The sequence below is a fragment of the Phoca vitulina genome, unplaced genomic scaffold, assembly GCF_004348235.1.
Source record: "Phoca vitulina isolate PV1807 unplaced genomic scaffold, GSC_HSeal_1.0 scaffold38, whole genome shotgun sequence".
Taxonomy (NCBI): Eukaryota; Metazoa; Chordata; class Mammalia; order Carnivora; family Phocidae; genus Phoca; species Phoca vitulina.
The window spans coordinates 18,085,946-18,103,848 of NW_022589741.1; the positions used below are offsets into that span (position 1 = coordinate 18,085,946).

General features: G+C 50.3%; 1 protein-coding gene across 2 annotated transcripts in view; it reads left to right on the forward strand.

Annotated features, from left to right (window-relative positions):
• Positions 1 to 257: 257 nt before the first annotated feature.
• The window catches only part of UBASH3B (ubiquitin associated and SH3 domain containing B), a 139,502-nt gene continuing 121,856 nt past the window's right edge, over positions 258 to 17,903 (forward strand). Inside the window, exon 1 of one of the 2 annotated variants that reach the window (XM_032427686.1) lies at positions 258 to 1,351. In XM_032427686.1, the coding sequence (XP_032283577.1) occupies positions 1,191 to 1,351 (161 nt within the window). In that variant the 5' untranslated portion in view covers positions 258 to 1,190. The remainder of the gene's footprint in view (positions 1,352 to 17,903) is intronic. The other variant, XM_032427687.1, reaches the window with a different exon arrangement.

Genomic DNA, 17,903 nt, shown 5'->3' on the forward strand with positions numbered 1-17,903 from the left:
GTAGTTTTATCCAACCTATGATGCAAATTCACTTATATGTCACCACTGAGCAAAGATGATCTAGTCTTTCCTTGAATCCTTTCATTGACAAGGTGCTCAATGAAAACCAACCCACTCCATTTTGAACACCTTTTATAATTAGAAAGTGTTCTTTCTCTGTTCCTTCTCCCTCCACCCTCCCTCCACTTCCCACTTTCCCTGTCTCCTCCTTCCTCCTTCCATCTTCCCCTTTCTCTTCTTTTATCCACCCTGCCCTCTGCCTCGACCCCTCTCCCCTCCCAAGCTTGAGAGCCCGAGGTCCCAATCTTTGTCCTGAAGTCACTATCTCAGTCCCGAGGTTCCAGTCTTTGTCCTGAACTCACTATCTCAGTCCTGGAGAGCATGGTAGGTCTTCGGTGTGGCTACTTAGCCAGCTGATGGGAGCTTGGTCTCCACTGGCTATAACAATCCTCCGGATTTTGCAGGGTCTTTTGGAAGCAAAACCTTTTATCTGGGCCTACAGGGCTTGGCCCTCTGGTTCATTACTGTCTTCCATCAGTTCGCCGAATTTCCATTATTAACCCATCTAGCACCACATGAACCACATTAAACTTGACACGGGTTGATCTGGCGTCCGGAGGCCCAGCTGGCTCTATGGGCAAGCCGTGGAGAAGACTGGGGGCCTCGGAGCGACTCCCCGGACCCCACGCACTAGGCAGCCCTCGTTGGTTCGAGTCCTCCGCCCAGCAGCACCCTGACGCTACAGCCTGAGACCCGCCGGCCGGGGCAGGCTCGGGCAGCGCTGTCGCTTTAAGAGAGGGGCGGGGCCCCGGTACTGGCAAGGCAGGGCCGGCCCACAAGGCTCCTTTTCCTTTTTGATCCATTCAAAAATTACTCATTGCAAATTCCCGGACCGCTAGGAGCAGAGAAGGAAGGGGGCGGAGGAGAGAGGGCTGCTGCAGGCGCCGCGCTGGGGGCACCCGGGGGCCCGAGCAGCTGACGGCTGGTCCGGCCCAAGCAGCCCGCGGGCCGCTCTGGCTCCGGTGGCCTCACCAGGAAGCGTCAGTCTCGACTCTGGGGAAGCTCCGAGCGCCGCCTCCGTCGCCGCCGCCGCCTCCCGCCCGGCGCCCGGTCCCCGAGCCCCCTCCCCTGCTCCCTCCCGGACGCTCGTGGCTCGGGCGCTTTCCCCGGCGATGGCTGGCCGCTGAGCCATGGCTCAGTACGGCCACCCCGGCCCGCTCGGCATGGCTGCGAGAGAGGAGCTGTACAGCAAAGTCACCCCGCGGAGGAGCCGCCAGCAGCGCCCGGGCACCATCAAGCATGGATCGGCGCTGGACGTGCTGCTCTCCATGGGCTTCCCCAGAGCCCGCGCGTAAGTGGCAGGGCTCGCGCCCCTCGCCGGCCCCCGCGGCCGGCCCTCGGCTTCGCTCCGGCTCGCCTCCCCGCGCCGACCGGGCGGGCGGCGCGCTCCCCGCTGCCCACCACCTGCCGGGGCAGGACCGGCGCGCGGGCGGCCCGGGACTCGGCCCCTCCCGGCGCGGGTGCCGGGGCAGGCGCCGCGCGGGAGCGCTGGGCGGGCGGGGACCCTGCTGAGGGTGCCGGAGGTGAGGCATGCCTCGGGGCGAGGGCACCGGGGTCGGCTCCCAGGTACCGTGCCCGGCGGCCGGCCCCCGTGGTGGGGCTAAGCCGGTGTCTCGCGGGCTCCCCGAGGTCTCCAGCGCCCGGCCCCCGGGGAGGCGGGGCCCCACCGAGGATTCGGGCACCCTCTGGATCCGGAACGCTGGGCTGGCTGAGGATCCTCCGATGGCTGGGAAAGGGCAAGGGACCTCGGGGCGGAGGTCTCACTGCAGCGGCTTCCAGCTCCGGATGTCGCTCTCGGGTTCGGTCTCCCTCCGGAGTAGGAGGAGCGGGAGCGTGGGTGTTGCTGCGTGTTCATTGATAGGGAGGATGGAATGAGAAGGAGAAGCGATTTCTCCTGGGGACCTGGGTTCTCGTCAGTGGTGACGGCAGCGCGGAAATCTGTGGGTGCCTGAGAGTAAGGAGAGGAGCTGTCCTCCCTCATCCTTCTAACCCTTGGAGGGTGGGTTGGGGAAGGGCCGAGCAAGCGCAGGTGGCAGTCCCTGCAGCCCGCTGGGAAGAGGCCTGGCCACCTGCACTGGGCAGTGGCAGCAGGAGTCTTCTTAAGCTGGTCAACCAAGACCGTGGGGCTGGAACCCTGCCTAGGAGGAAGCCACGGCCAGGCGGCCAAGCCCTTCTCCCTTGGTTAATTTCTTAGGTGGGGACACAAGGCCTGCGATCCTGGGGGGGGGGGGGGGGCGCTGCTTCTTTGAATGACATCACCTAAACGGGAGAGTTGGGCAAACTTTATCAGGAAGGGCCAAGTTAATGAAAAAAAAAATTTTCTCCCCCCTTTTTTCAGGTGGCAAGTCTAGGTTACCCTTCCCCCGCCTCTGGGCAAATCTTGCTTACTCTATTCTTTACTAACTTGGCTGTGACCTTGTAACCAAAGCGCACCCCTGGTTTTATCTTTCCACCCTGCCCCCTGGGACAGTCAGGAAAGTGAGCCTTGGAAAGTCGGCAAATAGACTGACGTTTCTGACTCGGGTTGACTTCCAAGCAATGGGGCTCCAGTTCCTGCTGCCAGAATTACAGAGAAAATGGGGTGGGCTCTGTAGGGCTGTGTCAGGTGTGGGTGCTGCAAGTTATGTCCTTATTCTGGTGGATGGCTGTGCACGGCTCTCCTTAAGCACGGGAGGTAGGGGCCGGGGAGTCTGCTGGGCAGTGCTGCAGAATTAGCACAGGCCCCGGCATCTAGGCCAACATTAAGGACCTAAGTTACTCAATTAAGGGAAGAAATACTTAACTGAACTCCTCAGACTGTCATGTTTGCTATTCAAACCTGCTTTAAAGGGGCGTCGGCATCTTTTTTCCTGCACTGGGTCCAGGAGGTCTTGTCCATGTCCCAACAGATTAGGATGATGGTCTAATTTTGGCTGGTTCAACCCCTGAGATCTCATAATAGCTAGCATTTAGGGAGTACTTATTATATGCTATTCTAAGCACTTTGCCTTTATTAGCCATTGTATCCTCCTAGCAACACAATGAGAAAGGAAACATGTATGCCCATTTTATGCATTTGGAAACAGAGGCTTAGTAATGTTACATAACTTGCTCAGAGTCACAAACTAAGCAGTAAGGCTGGGATTCAATCCCCCAGGGTGCCTGCTTACCCGCACATCCAGAGCCCGTGCACAATGAGTTAATGTACGTAAAATGCTTAGTGCAATGCCTGGCATGTCATGGATGATTAGTAGCTGTTAGCTACTGTATTAGTTTCTGGGGCTGCTATAACAAATGGCCACAAACTGGGTGGCTTAAAACAACAGAAATGTATTTTCTCCTAGTTCTGGAGGCAAGAAGCCCTAAATCAGTGTCACTGGGCTGAAATCGAGGTGTCGGCAGGGCTGTGCTTCCTCTGGAGGTTCCGGGGGAGATCCATCCCTTGCCTCATCCATGGCTTTGTGGCTGTTGGCATCAGTTGGCTTGTGGCTGCATCGTGTGGGTCACGGAGATCTCAGAATGCCCGGTCACATTGCTTTGCTGTCTGTGTCGAATCTCCCTCTGCCTCTTTCCTGCAAAGACACTAGTGATTGCTCTTAGGGCCTCTCCAGATCATTCAGGATAGATAGCCTTGCCATCTCAGGATCCTTTATCACATCTGCAAAATCTTCCCCCCCCCCTTTTTTTCTTTTATTTTTACTATAAGGTAATGTTCACGGTTCCAGGGATTAGGACTTGGAGAGCTTTGGGGGAGCCATTATTCAGCCTATCACAGCTAGTAGGATTATGACTAGCACTGCCTCTCTTTACTGAAAGGGTCACCAAGTGGGTTCTCATGGAACAGCCTGGGCAGGAGGGAAGTTGGCTTTGCTGTTCTGTCTCCATCACATTCCCTGACTGGGAGGGGGCAGAGCCCTTGGCTGTTACCTGATCTAGTTCTACTCTCCCTGGGCTGCCAAGTTGAGAAGACAGAGAGCCAGGGCATCAGGCTTAACTTCTGAGAAGCCTCTTTCTTAGGCCTTAACCTTAGAGGAAGGGGCGTGAAGAAATTGCAAGCAGGAGGGAGTGGTGATGATTTTCTGGGTTCTGGGAGACGTGGCTGGGATGCCTCAAGGAGGGATGAGAGGGATGTTTGGAACACGGCCCTTTGGAGAGACTGGTGGTAGCCAAGGCCGACAGCTCTGGTTTCCCTTTGGGTGTAACTGGGTCTGGTGTCATGCAGCAGCAGCAAGAGACCTTCCACGGGGCTCTGGGTGGGCCGGCAGAGAGCTCAGGCCCGCAAGGCCCAGGTCCCATTCCAGCCCGTGTTGGGCTGTGGTCTTGGATAAGTCACCTAACCCCTCAGGGCCTCACTGGCTCCCTCTGAGGGGAACAGGACTAATTCGTGCATGCTTATTAACTGCTTGACAGAGCTAAGGGAGAGGAGTACTGAGCCAGCTGGGTGACCTCAGGGTATGTTCCTTCTAGCTCATCACTCCCTCAGAGCTGTGCTAGGTTTTTTCCATCCCACCCTATTACCTTCGGTCCACAAACACTGCTGTAGAAGGGCCTGCCATAGGGAGGACTGAAGTAGCGATTTTTCCAAGGTGTGTGTGTGTGTGCGTGTGTGTGTGTGTGTGTGTGTGAGCACCAGGTAAGGAGGTGTTAGGGAGGCCTCAGGAAGGAAACTTTCAAGGGGCCAAAATGGCCTATCCCTTCCTTTTTTTTTTTTTTCCCCCCATACCTATTAGCTCTTCTAAAAGTTCCCGTTCCAAAAATTCTAAAAAGAAAGGTCCAGCTTAGTCAAGACTGGAGTGAGGTTGGTGGGAAGGCAAAGGAACGATGTGCTGAGCAAAGGCCTGGGGAAGGGGATGCCTGGGGGCCAGGAGAGAAGGTAGGTGGGGAACTCTGAGGGGGATTATTGCTTTGCTACTTGATTTCATACCATCCCCTACTGGCCTCTGTGGTTCGTGGGGGAGCGAGGCTCTTATCTCTTATCTCTTCTGCAGCTTGAGGCCAGGGTGTGAGCATCACCTCACCATTGAATTTGAGGAGTCCTCGCCACCGATACACCTCTGACCTTTAATTTTGTTTTGGTTGGTTTGGTTTGAGGCTGCCTGTGTCTAGAACTCTGCCTCTAGCAAATGGCTTTAATGTTTGCTGGTGATGGAGAGATACAGTCTTGCAAAAGGACTTGGTAGCAGGGATTCCATGGCCCAAGCGCTAGTCCAGCTTCTGACCGAGGAAGGTCTTAGGTCTTCCATTTTCCTCAACATTACTGCACAGCTTCTGTGCTCAGCAACACCTGTCCTGTGTTGCTCACGAGGCTTTGTGAAGACACAATGAGTCACGGGCGGGAAAGGACTTAGAATAGTTGAAAATATAACATGGACACCGGACAGAGAGGATTTTGGTTTTATTGTGTTGACTGGAAGAACAGGGGGTGAGATGGTTGGCTGGTTGACATTTCCAGCAGAGGTTTTACCTGTGCTAGAGGCCGTCCTTTTTTCCTCCAGAGAATATTTGAACAATGCCTACCTAGTCAAAAGAGCAGGACAGTGGAAGAAGGAAAGAGCTGGGGTAAGCATCTTTGACTTCGCTTTGGACAGTAAGCTGCATTAGCTAGGCCTCAGCACCCAAAGATAAAAGGCCTTCAGAGCTGGCTGCACATGGAATTGCGAGGCGCCTTGCACGGCCCATGACGTAAAGTATCCAGTTTCTCTGGCCTTCTCCAGCTTACCGGGTGGTTGACATTGGAGCCTCCGAAAGTACTCAGTCAACTCAGCATCTCCGAGTTGTGGCCGATTCTGATGGAGGCGGGTGCTGTAGCTGCTTTCCCCGGGGGCCTCCGGTAGAGAGAGGACACAAACGGCGGACCACCTGGAGCTGGAGGGACCTTCCAGATGGGCAGGGCAAAGGACTCGAAGCTACCCATCATGACCGTGCACCCACACAAAAGTTCCTCTACATCTGTCTGTTATTTTGCAGTCAGAAAATTGCTCTCATGCACCAAAGAGCCCTCTTGATAGGCACAGAAGTCCTGTGCAGGATGGAAGTGCAGGATGGAAGACTCGTTTTAAAGATGAAGAGGCTTGAGGCTCGGAGGAGCTCGGTGCACACTTGACCTGCATGGGGCCCGGTCACCATGAGAATCTTGAGCTAAAACTGCAAGTCCAGTGACCTTCTCAGGCTGCACAGAGACCCTGGTTCAAAAGGGAAGACTGACAGGCGTTGTTATTTTTAACTTTATTGAGGTATCATTTACGTACCTGAAACTAAATCTATTTACAGATTGATCACTTTTGCCAAATGCATACACCCGTGGCATCCCCACCACAAGACCCAGCACTTGCCTGTCACCCCTAAAAGTTTCCTTGTGCCCCTTTCCACCCTCTTCCTGGGGAACCAGTCTGCTTTCTGTCGCTACAGATTAGTTTGCATTTTCTAGATCTGCACAGAAGCGGAATCCTACAGCGCATCTTCTTGTGCCTGCCTGGCTTCTTCCCTCAGCATAATATTTTGGAGAGTCTTCCACGATGCTGCATGAATCAGTAGTTTATCTCCTTGTATTGCTAGTAGACCTCGATGTATTTGAGTTTGCTGGTAATGCAATTATAACCCCTTGCACAGAGCTTCTACGGAAATTCCACTATGCCCTAGTAATATTACCTTAGGTTTTTAGACCCTTTTAGAGACGACAAAGCAGATTTATATGCATAATCACGATCAAGTCTCAGACCTTGATAGTTTCATGAGAAAACTAAGTGCCACAGAGAGTGAAGAGCATCGTGCTTCGTGACTCTGTCCGGTGGTTTTTGTCACCACCCTACCCCCTGTCCTCGGCTGCCTCAGACTCGGGCTGCTTTTCACTGAGGGTTCAGTCATTAGATCTCAGAGCTAGAGGCTTGGCTTTTCAGAGAAGCCACATACAAACCTAGCGATTCTGTGTCTCCCGCCAGCTCTTCTCTGGCCAGTGACCGGGGTGACCAGGGTATCGGCGCCAGGCCCATCCCCCCAGATGTCTGATGCCTATGTGTGTGTGTGTGTGTGTGTGAGTGACGGGGGGGGCTTCTACTTGGGCAGCAGGGCACAGAAGAGACCCCAACATTATCTGCCCGAGACACCCAAGTCTAGCCTGTGCCTGGTCAGGCAGCCGGGACACTTTGGGCAAGTTGCTGGAAGTGCCATGCTTTAATTTCCTGGCCCGGAAAATGTCGATAGTAACAGTACTTACCTTATAGGATTGTTGTAAAGGCCAACGGTGCTGTCCCCTGCAAACTGCCACGGAGTCTGTGGCATCCGGTGAGCACTGGGTAAAGACGGGGACGTTCCTACTGCAATGGTGATTTTATTCTGCTCGGCTTCTTTGGGGCCTGCTTCCTGGGCTGCCTCCACGGTTCATCTCCCCACTCCTCACCACTCTGTGGGCACGAAGTCGTGAGTAGGGGGTGGAGGCTGTGCCTTCCCTCAGTACTTGGGTTCTGTTCCCCAGCGCTTCTGTCTGCAGAGTGCCCCGAGGGGTGCGAGGCTGAGGAGAAGCAGACCCGGAGCAGGGCCCGCGCCGCCCAAGCTGCTGATTATAATAAATGGCCCGGGTTGGGGATGTGCAGGAGTGCCAGATGGTTGTCTTCTGATTAGTCTCAAATGGAATCAGACGCCAGCCCTGGAGAGAGAGAGAGAGAGAGAGAGAGAGAGAAAATCTCACTCGAGAGCAGCTTCTCTGCACTGTGATGGGCACAGTCCCTGCAGGATGGAGCAGCTGCTGGAGAGGAAGATGCTTGCGGTCCGCATCGGGGCTGACAGCTCTTGTCTCCTTCACTGGAGGATTTTCCCAGGGGCCACTGTGTGTCACCCGGAGGCTTCTGGGAGAATGTCCCGTGGGAGGATGGATGGACAGATGGAGCAGGGGCCTCCGCCCTCCAGACCTTCTGTTGGGGGCTCAAAGTTATGTGATAGGAGATCTCCTTTCGGGTCAGCCCCTCTCGGCACCATCCCTGTATTCCTGGTGCCTTTGCAGGCATGTTCTTCACCACTTACTGTTTCTGGGGCTGAGGCCTCTTGGGAATGCCTCAGATGAACATCCAGAAATTATCTGAGCTCTTACGAGGTGCATGGTGTCCTACCAAATTCTGTGCAGTTCTCAGGAGGAAAAGATGAATGCCAACTTTCACCAGCTGACCCTCTGAAGTCAGCTGTCAGAGCCTGGCACTCCGTCTAGCTGGCTGCACATCGTCCACAGTGACCCCCCGAAGGGCATGTGTGCTTCTTCTAGGCCTGGGTGAACAACACTTTACAGATAGTGTGAAGGTTCTACGCTCAGCTCACACCCTACTGGTAGCCCAGTGGTCATGGAAAGCAAACTCAGTTTACCTTTCTTTCAGACCCCAGCTTTGCGCTCTTGCTCTGCTCTCCCTTATTGGCTGTTTGTTGGGTTCACACCCATCTTTGTCTTTTCCCAGGGCTCAGTCTTCCCAACTGTAAATGAGGTTGGAGTCAACCACATCTCAGGCGTTCTGGGGGCTCGAGGGTGACATGGACACGTGGTTTTGGACAGTACAGGATGTTTTCACTGAGTCTCGTATTTCTGTTTTTATTTTGTTTTATTTTCCCCAGTGCTTTACTGTCAAATTCTTCTCTTCTCCCTTTAAATAAAACTCTTTGGGACTGACTACTGATATTCTAGGGAGTAAATAAACAGAAAGAAAGAACGATAGCAGCCAATTACGATGGCAAGGGGGGGAAGTCATTTAAGCAGTATACAATAGTATCATTTTCAAATTGGTACATAAAACAAAGTGCTGGTTAAATGAAAGAGGAGGTTAGTGCCTTGAGCCCTGCCCCTGGGGGAAATAAATGGCTCATGGGCACCTTTTTAATTAAAGGGGCACCTTCCCTTCTGGAAGTCACCAGCTGTTTGTGTAACGATTCACATTGTGTTCCTTTGCCCCAGTGGAAGCATGAACACTCTCGTACATAAAGCAACAGTGGCAATGAACTCCAGCAGGACTAGGGCTGTTGCCACACACAGTGGGAAGCTGGAAGAAACACCAGCAGAGAGCAGCTCACAGCAGTCTGGAAAATGCCAAGAGGAAGCTGATAGCACAGATGGCCAGAGGCAGCCCAACAGTTCAGATTTCTTTTCAGGTGTTGTTGGATCAGCCTTCTCTATGAATCAGGTAGCAGGCTTGTTTAGAATCCTGCTTCCGGGTTGACTGTGCCCCATTCAAAAATATTGACTGGGAGCATTCACCCTCTAAATGTTTCTTCTCTGATATCGGGTAGGAAGCACTTATGGAACAGGGAAGAAATCTGCCTCCAATCGCTGCTTTTGTGTACAGTCTTATTTAAACACAGACACACGCTCAGAACAACACGGGGTTGCTGGAGTTCTGAACCAGTGACCTCACCTATGTCATCCCTTGAGTTGACTGTGGACCCAGCATTTGTCTGCTTTCTGCTTTCTGCCTAAGCAGATTTCGCCCACCCTGGGGAACTAGTTCAATCACAATGCATTTGGCTTCTCTTCCCTGAGCTTCCCTTCACCCCCCCTCCACCCCTCCCCGCCTCCCTCCCTTCCTCTCTCTTCCTCTTCCTTTCTTTTCTGGTCTCTTCTCCTCAAGCTTTATTAGGCTGCACCCTGTGAAGCACACAGGGAAGAGAGAGGGTCATCCCTAGATTACCTGCAAAGATACCAAGTACTTTGTCCCAGGTCTGCAGCCACTTCAACCCACCGTGATATTTTTTCTCTTTGGGGCCTCTTCGAACATATCCTGACAAATGAAATCTGAAGAACAAGACAAGGAGAGAAAAAAAAAAAGAAAAAAAGCCAGACAAACACCATATGGTTTTACATATATGTAGAATCTAAAGAACAAAACAAATGAATAAACAAACAAACAAACAAACAAAAAGCAGAAACGGGCGCATCAATATGGAGAACAAAAGTGATGGTTGCCAAAGGTTGGGGGACAGGCAAAATGGGTGTAGGGGGAGGTACAGGACCCCGTTATGGAATGAATAAGGCACAGCATAAGGAATATAGTAAATGCCGCCACACATGGTAGGGTTGTCTATGACTGATGGTAGCCACACTTGCGGTGGGCACGGCATTCCATGTAGTCTTGCCAAATCACTCTGTTGTGCACCTGCAACCAATATAACATTATGTGTCAACCAGACTTCAACAAAATTAAAAAAAACAACAACCCAATATTGCATATGTGTTATCTCCATCAAATGTTTCCTTGGCAATGCCAATTTTTTTTTTTAATGTGTATACACTTCACCACATATATATGAGCAACTATGATAGCCTATTCTAACAGGAGTTATAAGGAGTACAGAGCATCATTATATATAATCTCTGCCCTCAGGAATTGGCAATTCAGTGTGGAAGACAGAAAATGATAATAAAACGTGATCGGTGTGCTGCCAGAGATAGATGCAGGACGTAGGTGAGGAGGTGAGGAGGGTGCTGTAACCAGACAGGGAGCCCTGAAGGAAATTCAAGGTGTGAACAAGATGGCGGCAGGACCCTTCAGTTTGAGAGGTGGGAGTTTGGGAAGATCGGTAGACCATTTGAACGATTTTATATTATACCACAATGGAAGATAGAAGCAGATTTTAATCTAAACTTGGGTCTCTTGACTCACTCTGCTCAACACTCTCTCACCTTCTCCCCCTATGTTACCATCTAGCTCATAAAGAAAAGGAAACATATTGGCTACCAAAAGACAGAGCTGGCCCATAGTTGGGCCTGACTTGAGGTTTAACGTTATTTCGTTCACTCTTCCACTGGGCATTTACTGAGTGCCAACTGTATGCCAGGAACTTGTTAGGGATGTGAAGGTTGTCTTTGTTCTCCAAGAGCTCAGCCTTCCTCGAGAGAACAGGACATACAAACCTTAAATGCGATATCATAATATGATTATTGCTGTAGTCAAAGTTTGAAAAAACCCCCCATGGGACCACAGAAAAAACAATTAGTGTAACTTGAGAAGGTTGAGGAAAGCAGAGGAGGTAATAATTAAGGCAGACCTTAAATAATGAGGAGAGCTTTTCTGGGCAGAGAGGAGGGGAGACATACGAGTCAGAGAGAACAGCTTGACTTCAGAGCTGGCCACCCCGGGGCCTGGGATTGGTGGGAAGGAGACAGAGAGGTAGTGAGAGGTGAGGTGGAGAAATGAGTTGGGACCAGACTGTTTCCTGGAGGTTGTAGCAGAAGGCATGGCAGTAGGTGTAAAGAACAGGCAGAGTGAAAAGAAAAGGAAAGAAACCAACCCCCAAGGATAGTATTGTGGGGGACCAGCTGGTGGGTAAAGTAGAAAGAAGGTGAAGGAAGCTAAGAGGGATGGTCCAAGAGGCAGGAAAAGAACAAATGACAGGTGTCATGGAAGAAGACAGGGGAGAAGAGAATTTCATGAAAAAGATTGAGGTCAACAAAACGTTCCATTCCCTTTGCAATGCCCAAGTGAGTAAAGTTGTTGGTTGTGAATGAGGTGTTCACAGACGGAGATTCCAAAGCCTCTCTGTAGGGTTTCTGGTAATCCTCTTCAGCACCCCCAAACTCCTGAGGATCGGGACCCTGGGATCCTGCCCCGCTCTCTGATACTGTTTCCTCGGACAGCTGGAATCTTCTTTCTGAAATGGAGGCAGCTGACTGAGATCTGACTGTGAATGGACTGATGATCTGGAATCTCTGATGTAAGAATCATCTCCCCTTTAGAATCCCCTCACTGCTAGAGATTTTATGTGCTCCCCCATCCATACCTCGGTACCTGGCCTCCACCCATCTGTATCTGCACTTACCTGCCCTCACTGGAAACTACGCGAGATCACCGGACCATCCGTGCTGGAGTGACCCTTCCTTCATTTCTTTATTCAACACATCTTTCCCGATGGTTATGGCATGCCGGTCAATGCTGTGGATAAACAACTGAGAAAATTCTCAGCTCCTGCTCTCTTTGGTCTCTGGCTGAGATCTCAGCCTGCCATGCACTGAGCTCATTTTCTCTAATTTCCTCTCTCCGGTAAGCTCCTGCCTCCATGTCCTCTCCATCAGAAAGAGCTCATCAAGGAATGCTGGGGATCTATGCTCTGTCTATAAGACATCAAGATTCGTGAGGAGGCTGGTGGTCAGGGACCAGAGCACCTTCCATGTCCCTGAGGGAAGGCATTGTCCAGTCTTCTAAGTCACTGCAAGTTGTCCTGCACACGTGGGCCCACCTGCACTCACCTACAACATGGAGACGAGTGGGGACGTGTGGAATATGAATGGATGATGGCTTTACTGGGTGGTCTGGAAGGAAATGCTAGAGGAAAGAAGAGGGAGAAAGAAACAAGCAGAAGACCTTGAAGTGGAGGTACCCAAATCAAGGTTGGAGAAAGTACATTTACCCCAAAGAAAGGGAAGTTGTACTTTGCGTGGTAAGTTTTATGTGAGCATTGGATTTCTGAGAGTTGGTGGACATGGACAATGTAGACAGAATAATACATGGTTTTAAGTTGAGGTGATTTGGTGAGTGATGGTGGCTCTTTATGGGTTGCTAAAGATGTGAAAATTAATGACATCTTTGTTTATTTTTATTTTTATTTTTTATTTTTTTAAAAGATTTTATTTATTTATTTGTCAGAGAGAGAGAGAGCACAAGCAGGGGGAGTGGCAGGCAGAGGGAGAGGGAGAAGCAGGCTCCCCGCTGAGCAGGGAGCCCGATGTGGGACTCGATCCCAGAACCCTGGGATCATGACCTGAGCCGAAGGCAGTAGCTTAACCAAGTGAGCCACCCAGGCGCCCAGTGACATCTTTGTTTAAAAAATTATTTATTTATTTGACAGAGAGAGAGAGAGCACAAGCTGGGGGAACAGTAGGCAGAGGGAGAGGGAGAAGCAGGCTCCCCGCTGAGCCAGGAGCCAGACGTGGGGCTCGATCCCAGGACCCTGGGATCATGACCTGAGCCGAAGGCAGACGCTTAACCGACTGAGCCCACCAGGCACCCCGTGAACAACATCTTGAACACAATACTTTGTGAAAGCTCTAGATAACAGAAAGCGTACGTAGATAGAGGTGCTCAAGAAATGTTAATCATTATTCACATCTTAGACTGCACCTCGTATTTAACTGCATAATAGAAATCACTTGCCCCTGGCTCGAGAGTCACGTATGAGGAATGATAGGACTTGCTTCAGGGTGAAGAAGCTCATACAAGGTTCCTGCCCTCGATTTGGGACAATTCCTGTATCTCTGTTGAAACAGAGTGTTCCTGCATCGAAAAGACCTGTAGAGGCAGGATCTCAGAAATTTACAGCTAGCATTGCTGGTGGAGCTTGTCCAGTCCAACTTCCTCTTTCTACATAGAAGTAAAATGAGACAAACAAATGAAGTGACTTTTTCAAGACCACCAGCTGGTCTGTGACAGAAGCAGACCTTAGGCCTCCTGACTCCCAGGCCAGAACATGGTTTCTTTTTTATATACATCAGGCTCCTTCCCTGAGTGCAGGCTCTGCGTCCAAGAAGGAGATTGCTAACAAGGCTTTCTGGCTCTCTTTTCGGGAGGAATGGACTGGGTTATTATCTTGCTTAGCCCTTTCACACAGTTTCTCTGCCTTTTCTCTCCCTTTCGCTCCCCTCCTTCTGTCTGCCATGTGTTTACATCTCAGCCTGAGGAAGAGGCAGCTAACTTGTCTATGGCCAGTTGGAGTGGTCACCTCTGGGAAGAAGGGTGGGCTGGGTGGGGGAGGGAGCATCACACCAGTGGTAGGGGCAGTGCTGGAGGGGACCCAGAGTTGTCTCAGTTACCCACCTAGGAGGGTAAGAACAAATGTTGCCTTCTGCTATGGTGGAGAGAAGACTGGCTTTAGAGACAAAAGGCTGGCTTCAAATTCTGGACCTGTCACTTTCTCAGGATGTGGTTTTGATCAAGTGTTTCGATAGGTTGGATGAATCAAAATGAGGCAATGTATATACAAGTAATAAAAATCACCAAAATACCCCTGAAACAAATAATACATTATATGTTAATTAAAAAATTTTTTTTTAAAAATCACCAAAAGTCATGCACGTGTAAAGTGATACTACTCGTTGTCAGGGGTCTGGTACTTTGAGGCTCTTCCAGAAAGCCTGTGAACTGTTGGTTTTGTGTGACATTTGGTGGGCCATTCTAGTCCTCCCTAACCAAGCTCTGTTGCTTCAGAGAGGCTAATGCTGTGAACGAGGAACATGAGGAGCCCTTGACAGGCCACTTGCATCAAAGTGAACACTTCCTTCTGGAAGCTTAAATTTTCACTTCACCCCTTTTGGGAAGTAGGGACATGAGTCATAATGAGTTAGCAAGTGGCTTTTGTGAACAACAAGAGGTTTTGTGAAATACAGCCCATGTGACCAAAGGCATGTATAGTAGAGTTTCCTATCGCTACTCTAACAAACTTGTAGTGACTTAAAACAACACAAATTCATTCTCTTAACATCAGGAGATCAGAAGTCCAACATGGGCACGATGGCCTAAAATCAAGATGTCAATAGAGCTGTGCTCTTGCTGGAGGCTCAAGGAGGGAGCCTGTTTCCTTAACTTCGCCAGCTTCCAGAGTGTGCCTGCATTCCTTGGCTCATCACCCCTTCCTCCATCCACAGAGTGCACCACTCCCACTTGGCCTTCCATCTGTTTCTGCCTCTCCTGCCTCACCATCTCCTTCAGAAAGACCCTAACGACGGCAGTGCTCTGGGGGCTCAAGATGCTGAACTTAGTTACATCTGCAAAGTCCCTTTCACCCTGGAAGGGAACGTATTCATAGGTTCTGAGGATTAGGACGAAGGTATCTTTGGGGGCCATCGTTCTTCTACCATGGCACGTATGTGCATGTGTAACACTCTTGGTCTGCATGTCCTCCTAGTTTGTGATGTTTTACACAGGACAGAGGTCTACCAGATCTCCTCATTTGTCTTTCCTATACCTAACTCCTCAGTGGTTGTCTCATCGCCCTCATCATTCCAACCCCAGCACCAAATATTCATAGCTAACCTTTGCTGAGTGCCTACTCGGTGCCAGGCAGTATTTTAAAACATTATATGTGCACTATTTTGTTTATTCTTCATAACAACCTTATGAGATAGAAGCTGTTATCATCCCCATTTTACAGACGAGAAAACTGAGGCACAAAAATTTTTAAGTTGCCCAAGACCACACAGCTAGTAAGTGGCAGACCCAAGGGGCAAACCCCAGGCAGTCAGATTCCTGAGTCTGGGTTCCTAACCAGCACCCACAGTGTTGATGTGTAGCTGGTGTTTAGTAAAGTTTGATGAGTAGCAGAAGGAAACAAACTTGAGGTCCACAGAAATGACATGATGTCTTTAGATTACATAGAACTGGGGTCAAGAAGGCAACCTGATTGGTTTAATATGTTTAATCTCATTGGTTTAATCTCTTACTGGGCCCAAATAGTTGCAATGTGGTTGGCTGTCTACTGGTTTCGTACAGAGTTACAGTGATATCGTCACCCTTTCTGAAAGCATGTGTATGTGTTGTGTGTACTACCCATCTCAGCTCCAGACTTTGAGAAGACAGGCAGAAGATTGTACTCAGGAGTTTACAGAATACCATGTCCCTGGCAACCATGTCTCCTGGCCACTATCTGTGTTACAAATTGAACCCTCCACAAGAGACACAGGAAGCGTGCTCCTATTCCCGTGGCCTCTGTAAGGGGCTCCTTGGACAGAGTACATAGTAGTTTGCCTGGTACTCATTTGAATGAGACAGTGCAGAGCCCGACTCTTCAGTGCACAATAAATGGTAGATATATGGTGGTCCAGATCACTAGCTTTGGAATCACAAGGTTGTATGGGACGCAGGAGGGGACTCTGGGTGAAAGTTAATGAGCCGTTGTAAATCTTTGGTGAGTTCCTAAGTTCTCTTCCCAACATCTTTAAGACTTGGGGCCTAGAGATAATTTAAGTAGCATTTGGTTGATTGGGTAAGCATTCTGGGGAGGGCCAGGGAGATGAGGGGAGTTGGCTGCGGCGTGTGGAATGGCTCTTCTCCTCCGTACAGAACCACACCACTCCTGCCTTCTGCCTGGCTCACAAGTACTCAGACCCACTCCCCTTATCAGGAAGAATCCCTAACACGTCAGCACAGTGGTGATGATGTAAGGGGGCCCTGGGGGAGTCAGCTTTTAGGTAGGTCTGATCATCAAGATGAGCTTTTAGGGACCTCAGACCTCACCCAGACTTTCAGCAACTTCATGCATCAGGATTGAGGAGAACGTTTGAAGTTCTTATCTTCCTGCAAATGTAAGATCACAGGCTTTCAACTGTAAGGTTGAACAGACAGCCATAACCCCTTTGCTGTCTGGTTGCTTCAGGCACCACAGACCTCCGGGTGTCACTTCATCCATCAGGCCTTGGCAGGGAGATGGCAAGTGTGCTTGTCTTGTTCTGGCCTGTGGCTGGCAGCACTGCGGGCCAGTGGAGTGGGGAGGTGGGCCAGCCGAGGAAGAGGGGCTGGACACCAGTAAAACCGCTTCAGCAAGATGGCGTGTGTCCTGCGTGACTGGTGAAGGCTTTCAAATTGAATGACTCTCAGGGGACCTTGGGTAAACAGAGAAGGTTGCTGTTCGCTAGACAGCTGATTCTGAAAGATATGGAAGATAAAGAGGCACATCTCACTTGAATTTCTTTTTTAATTTCTCCTTTCCATCTTATGCATTGTGGGGAACTAGCCACTGTTTTTCTGAGTTGACCCGGGAACCAGGTAGTGTGGGGCTACATATGTTTAGTCAGAAGAAGATTTAAAGGGGGTATGGGAGATGTTGAGGCAGGGCAGAAAGAAGAGCCTGTTAATTCAACAGAAACTTACTGAGCAAAGACTTTGTGCCAGGCACTTGGGATTTGTGCTGAGCGCTAGAGGGACCGATATGAGTAAGACCCCGTCCCTGACCACAAGTTGCTCTCAGGCTCAATATCATGTGATAAGATAGAGAGGGTGGAAGGTTCTATGACTGATTGTAACTGAGCTTCCCTCTCAGCCTCCTCAGAAGGACATAGGTTGGAGAACATATCTGAAATCCCTGCAGGAATTAGGTTTGGCCAGCCTGGGATCTGAGGTCTGTGGGGAAGGATATGAAATCTGAGGGTGTCCTTTATGAGGAAGCTTCTGGATAGGTGCTTTCACATGCATGATTCCACAGCTCTGACAGTAAAACAGATCATTTCCCCTATTTAAAATATGGATGGGTTGGGGGGTTGGGGGAGGTGGGTAATGAGCATTAAGGAGGGCACTTGGTGTAGTGAGTACTGGGTGTTATATGCAACTGATGAATCAGTAAACTCTACCTCTGAAACTAAAAAAAAAAAAAAGGAATAAAAATAAAATAAAATATGGAAAAAAAAAAAAAAAAAGCCTACAGAAATGCACCCAAAGCTATTAAAGGGTACAACTAGGCAGTCCCAGGACCATGCACATACAGATAGCCCAGAGAGGGAGCTCAGTGACTCCCAAGGTATTGAACGGCCCAGAGGTAGGAAGAGCAAGTGGGAGGTGGACCTGACCTCCAAGCCTGCTGTCTTTTAAGTGCCTTTGTGCCAAGTCTCTGGATTTTCTGAACATCCCCTTTCCAGGCATCCCTTTTGAAGCAGCCCCACCAGGGTTGGTTAGGAACGCATTGTTCACACGCAAGGGCTGAAGGGAGTAGTGTTGAACTCAGGGAGTCGGACAAGGGCCTTGGAAGGCGTGAACCTCAAGCACTCACTTGTTGGGCACATACTTACTGATGTGTAATCAATTCTGGGCATGTGATCACTTTGGGGCAGAGGGAGTGGGCAGAGACTCAGAGAAGCAGCAGTGAGCCACATGCAGAGGAGATGGACAAGTCCAGTGTAACCGAGCCAGGACAGA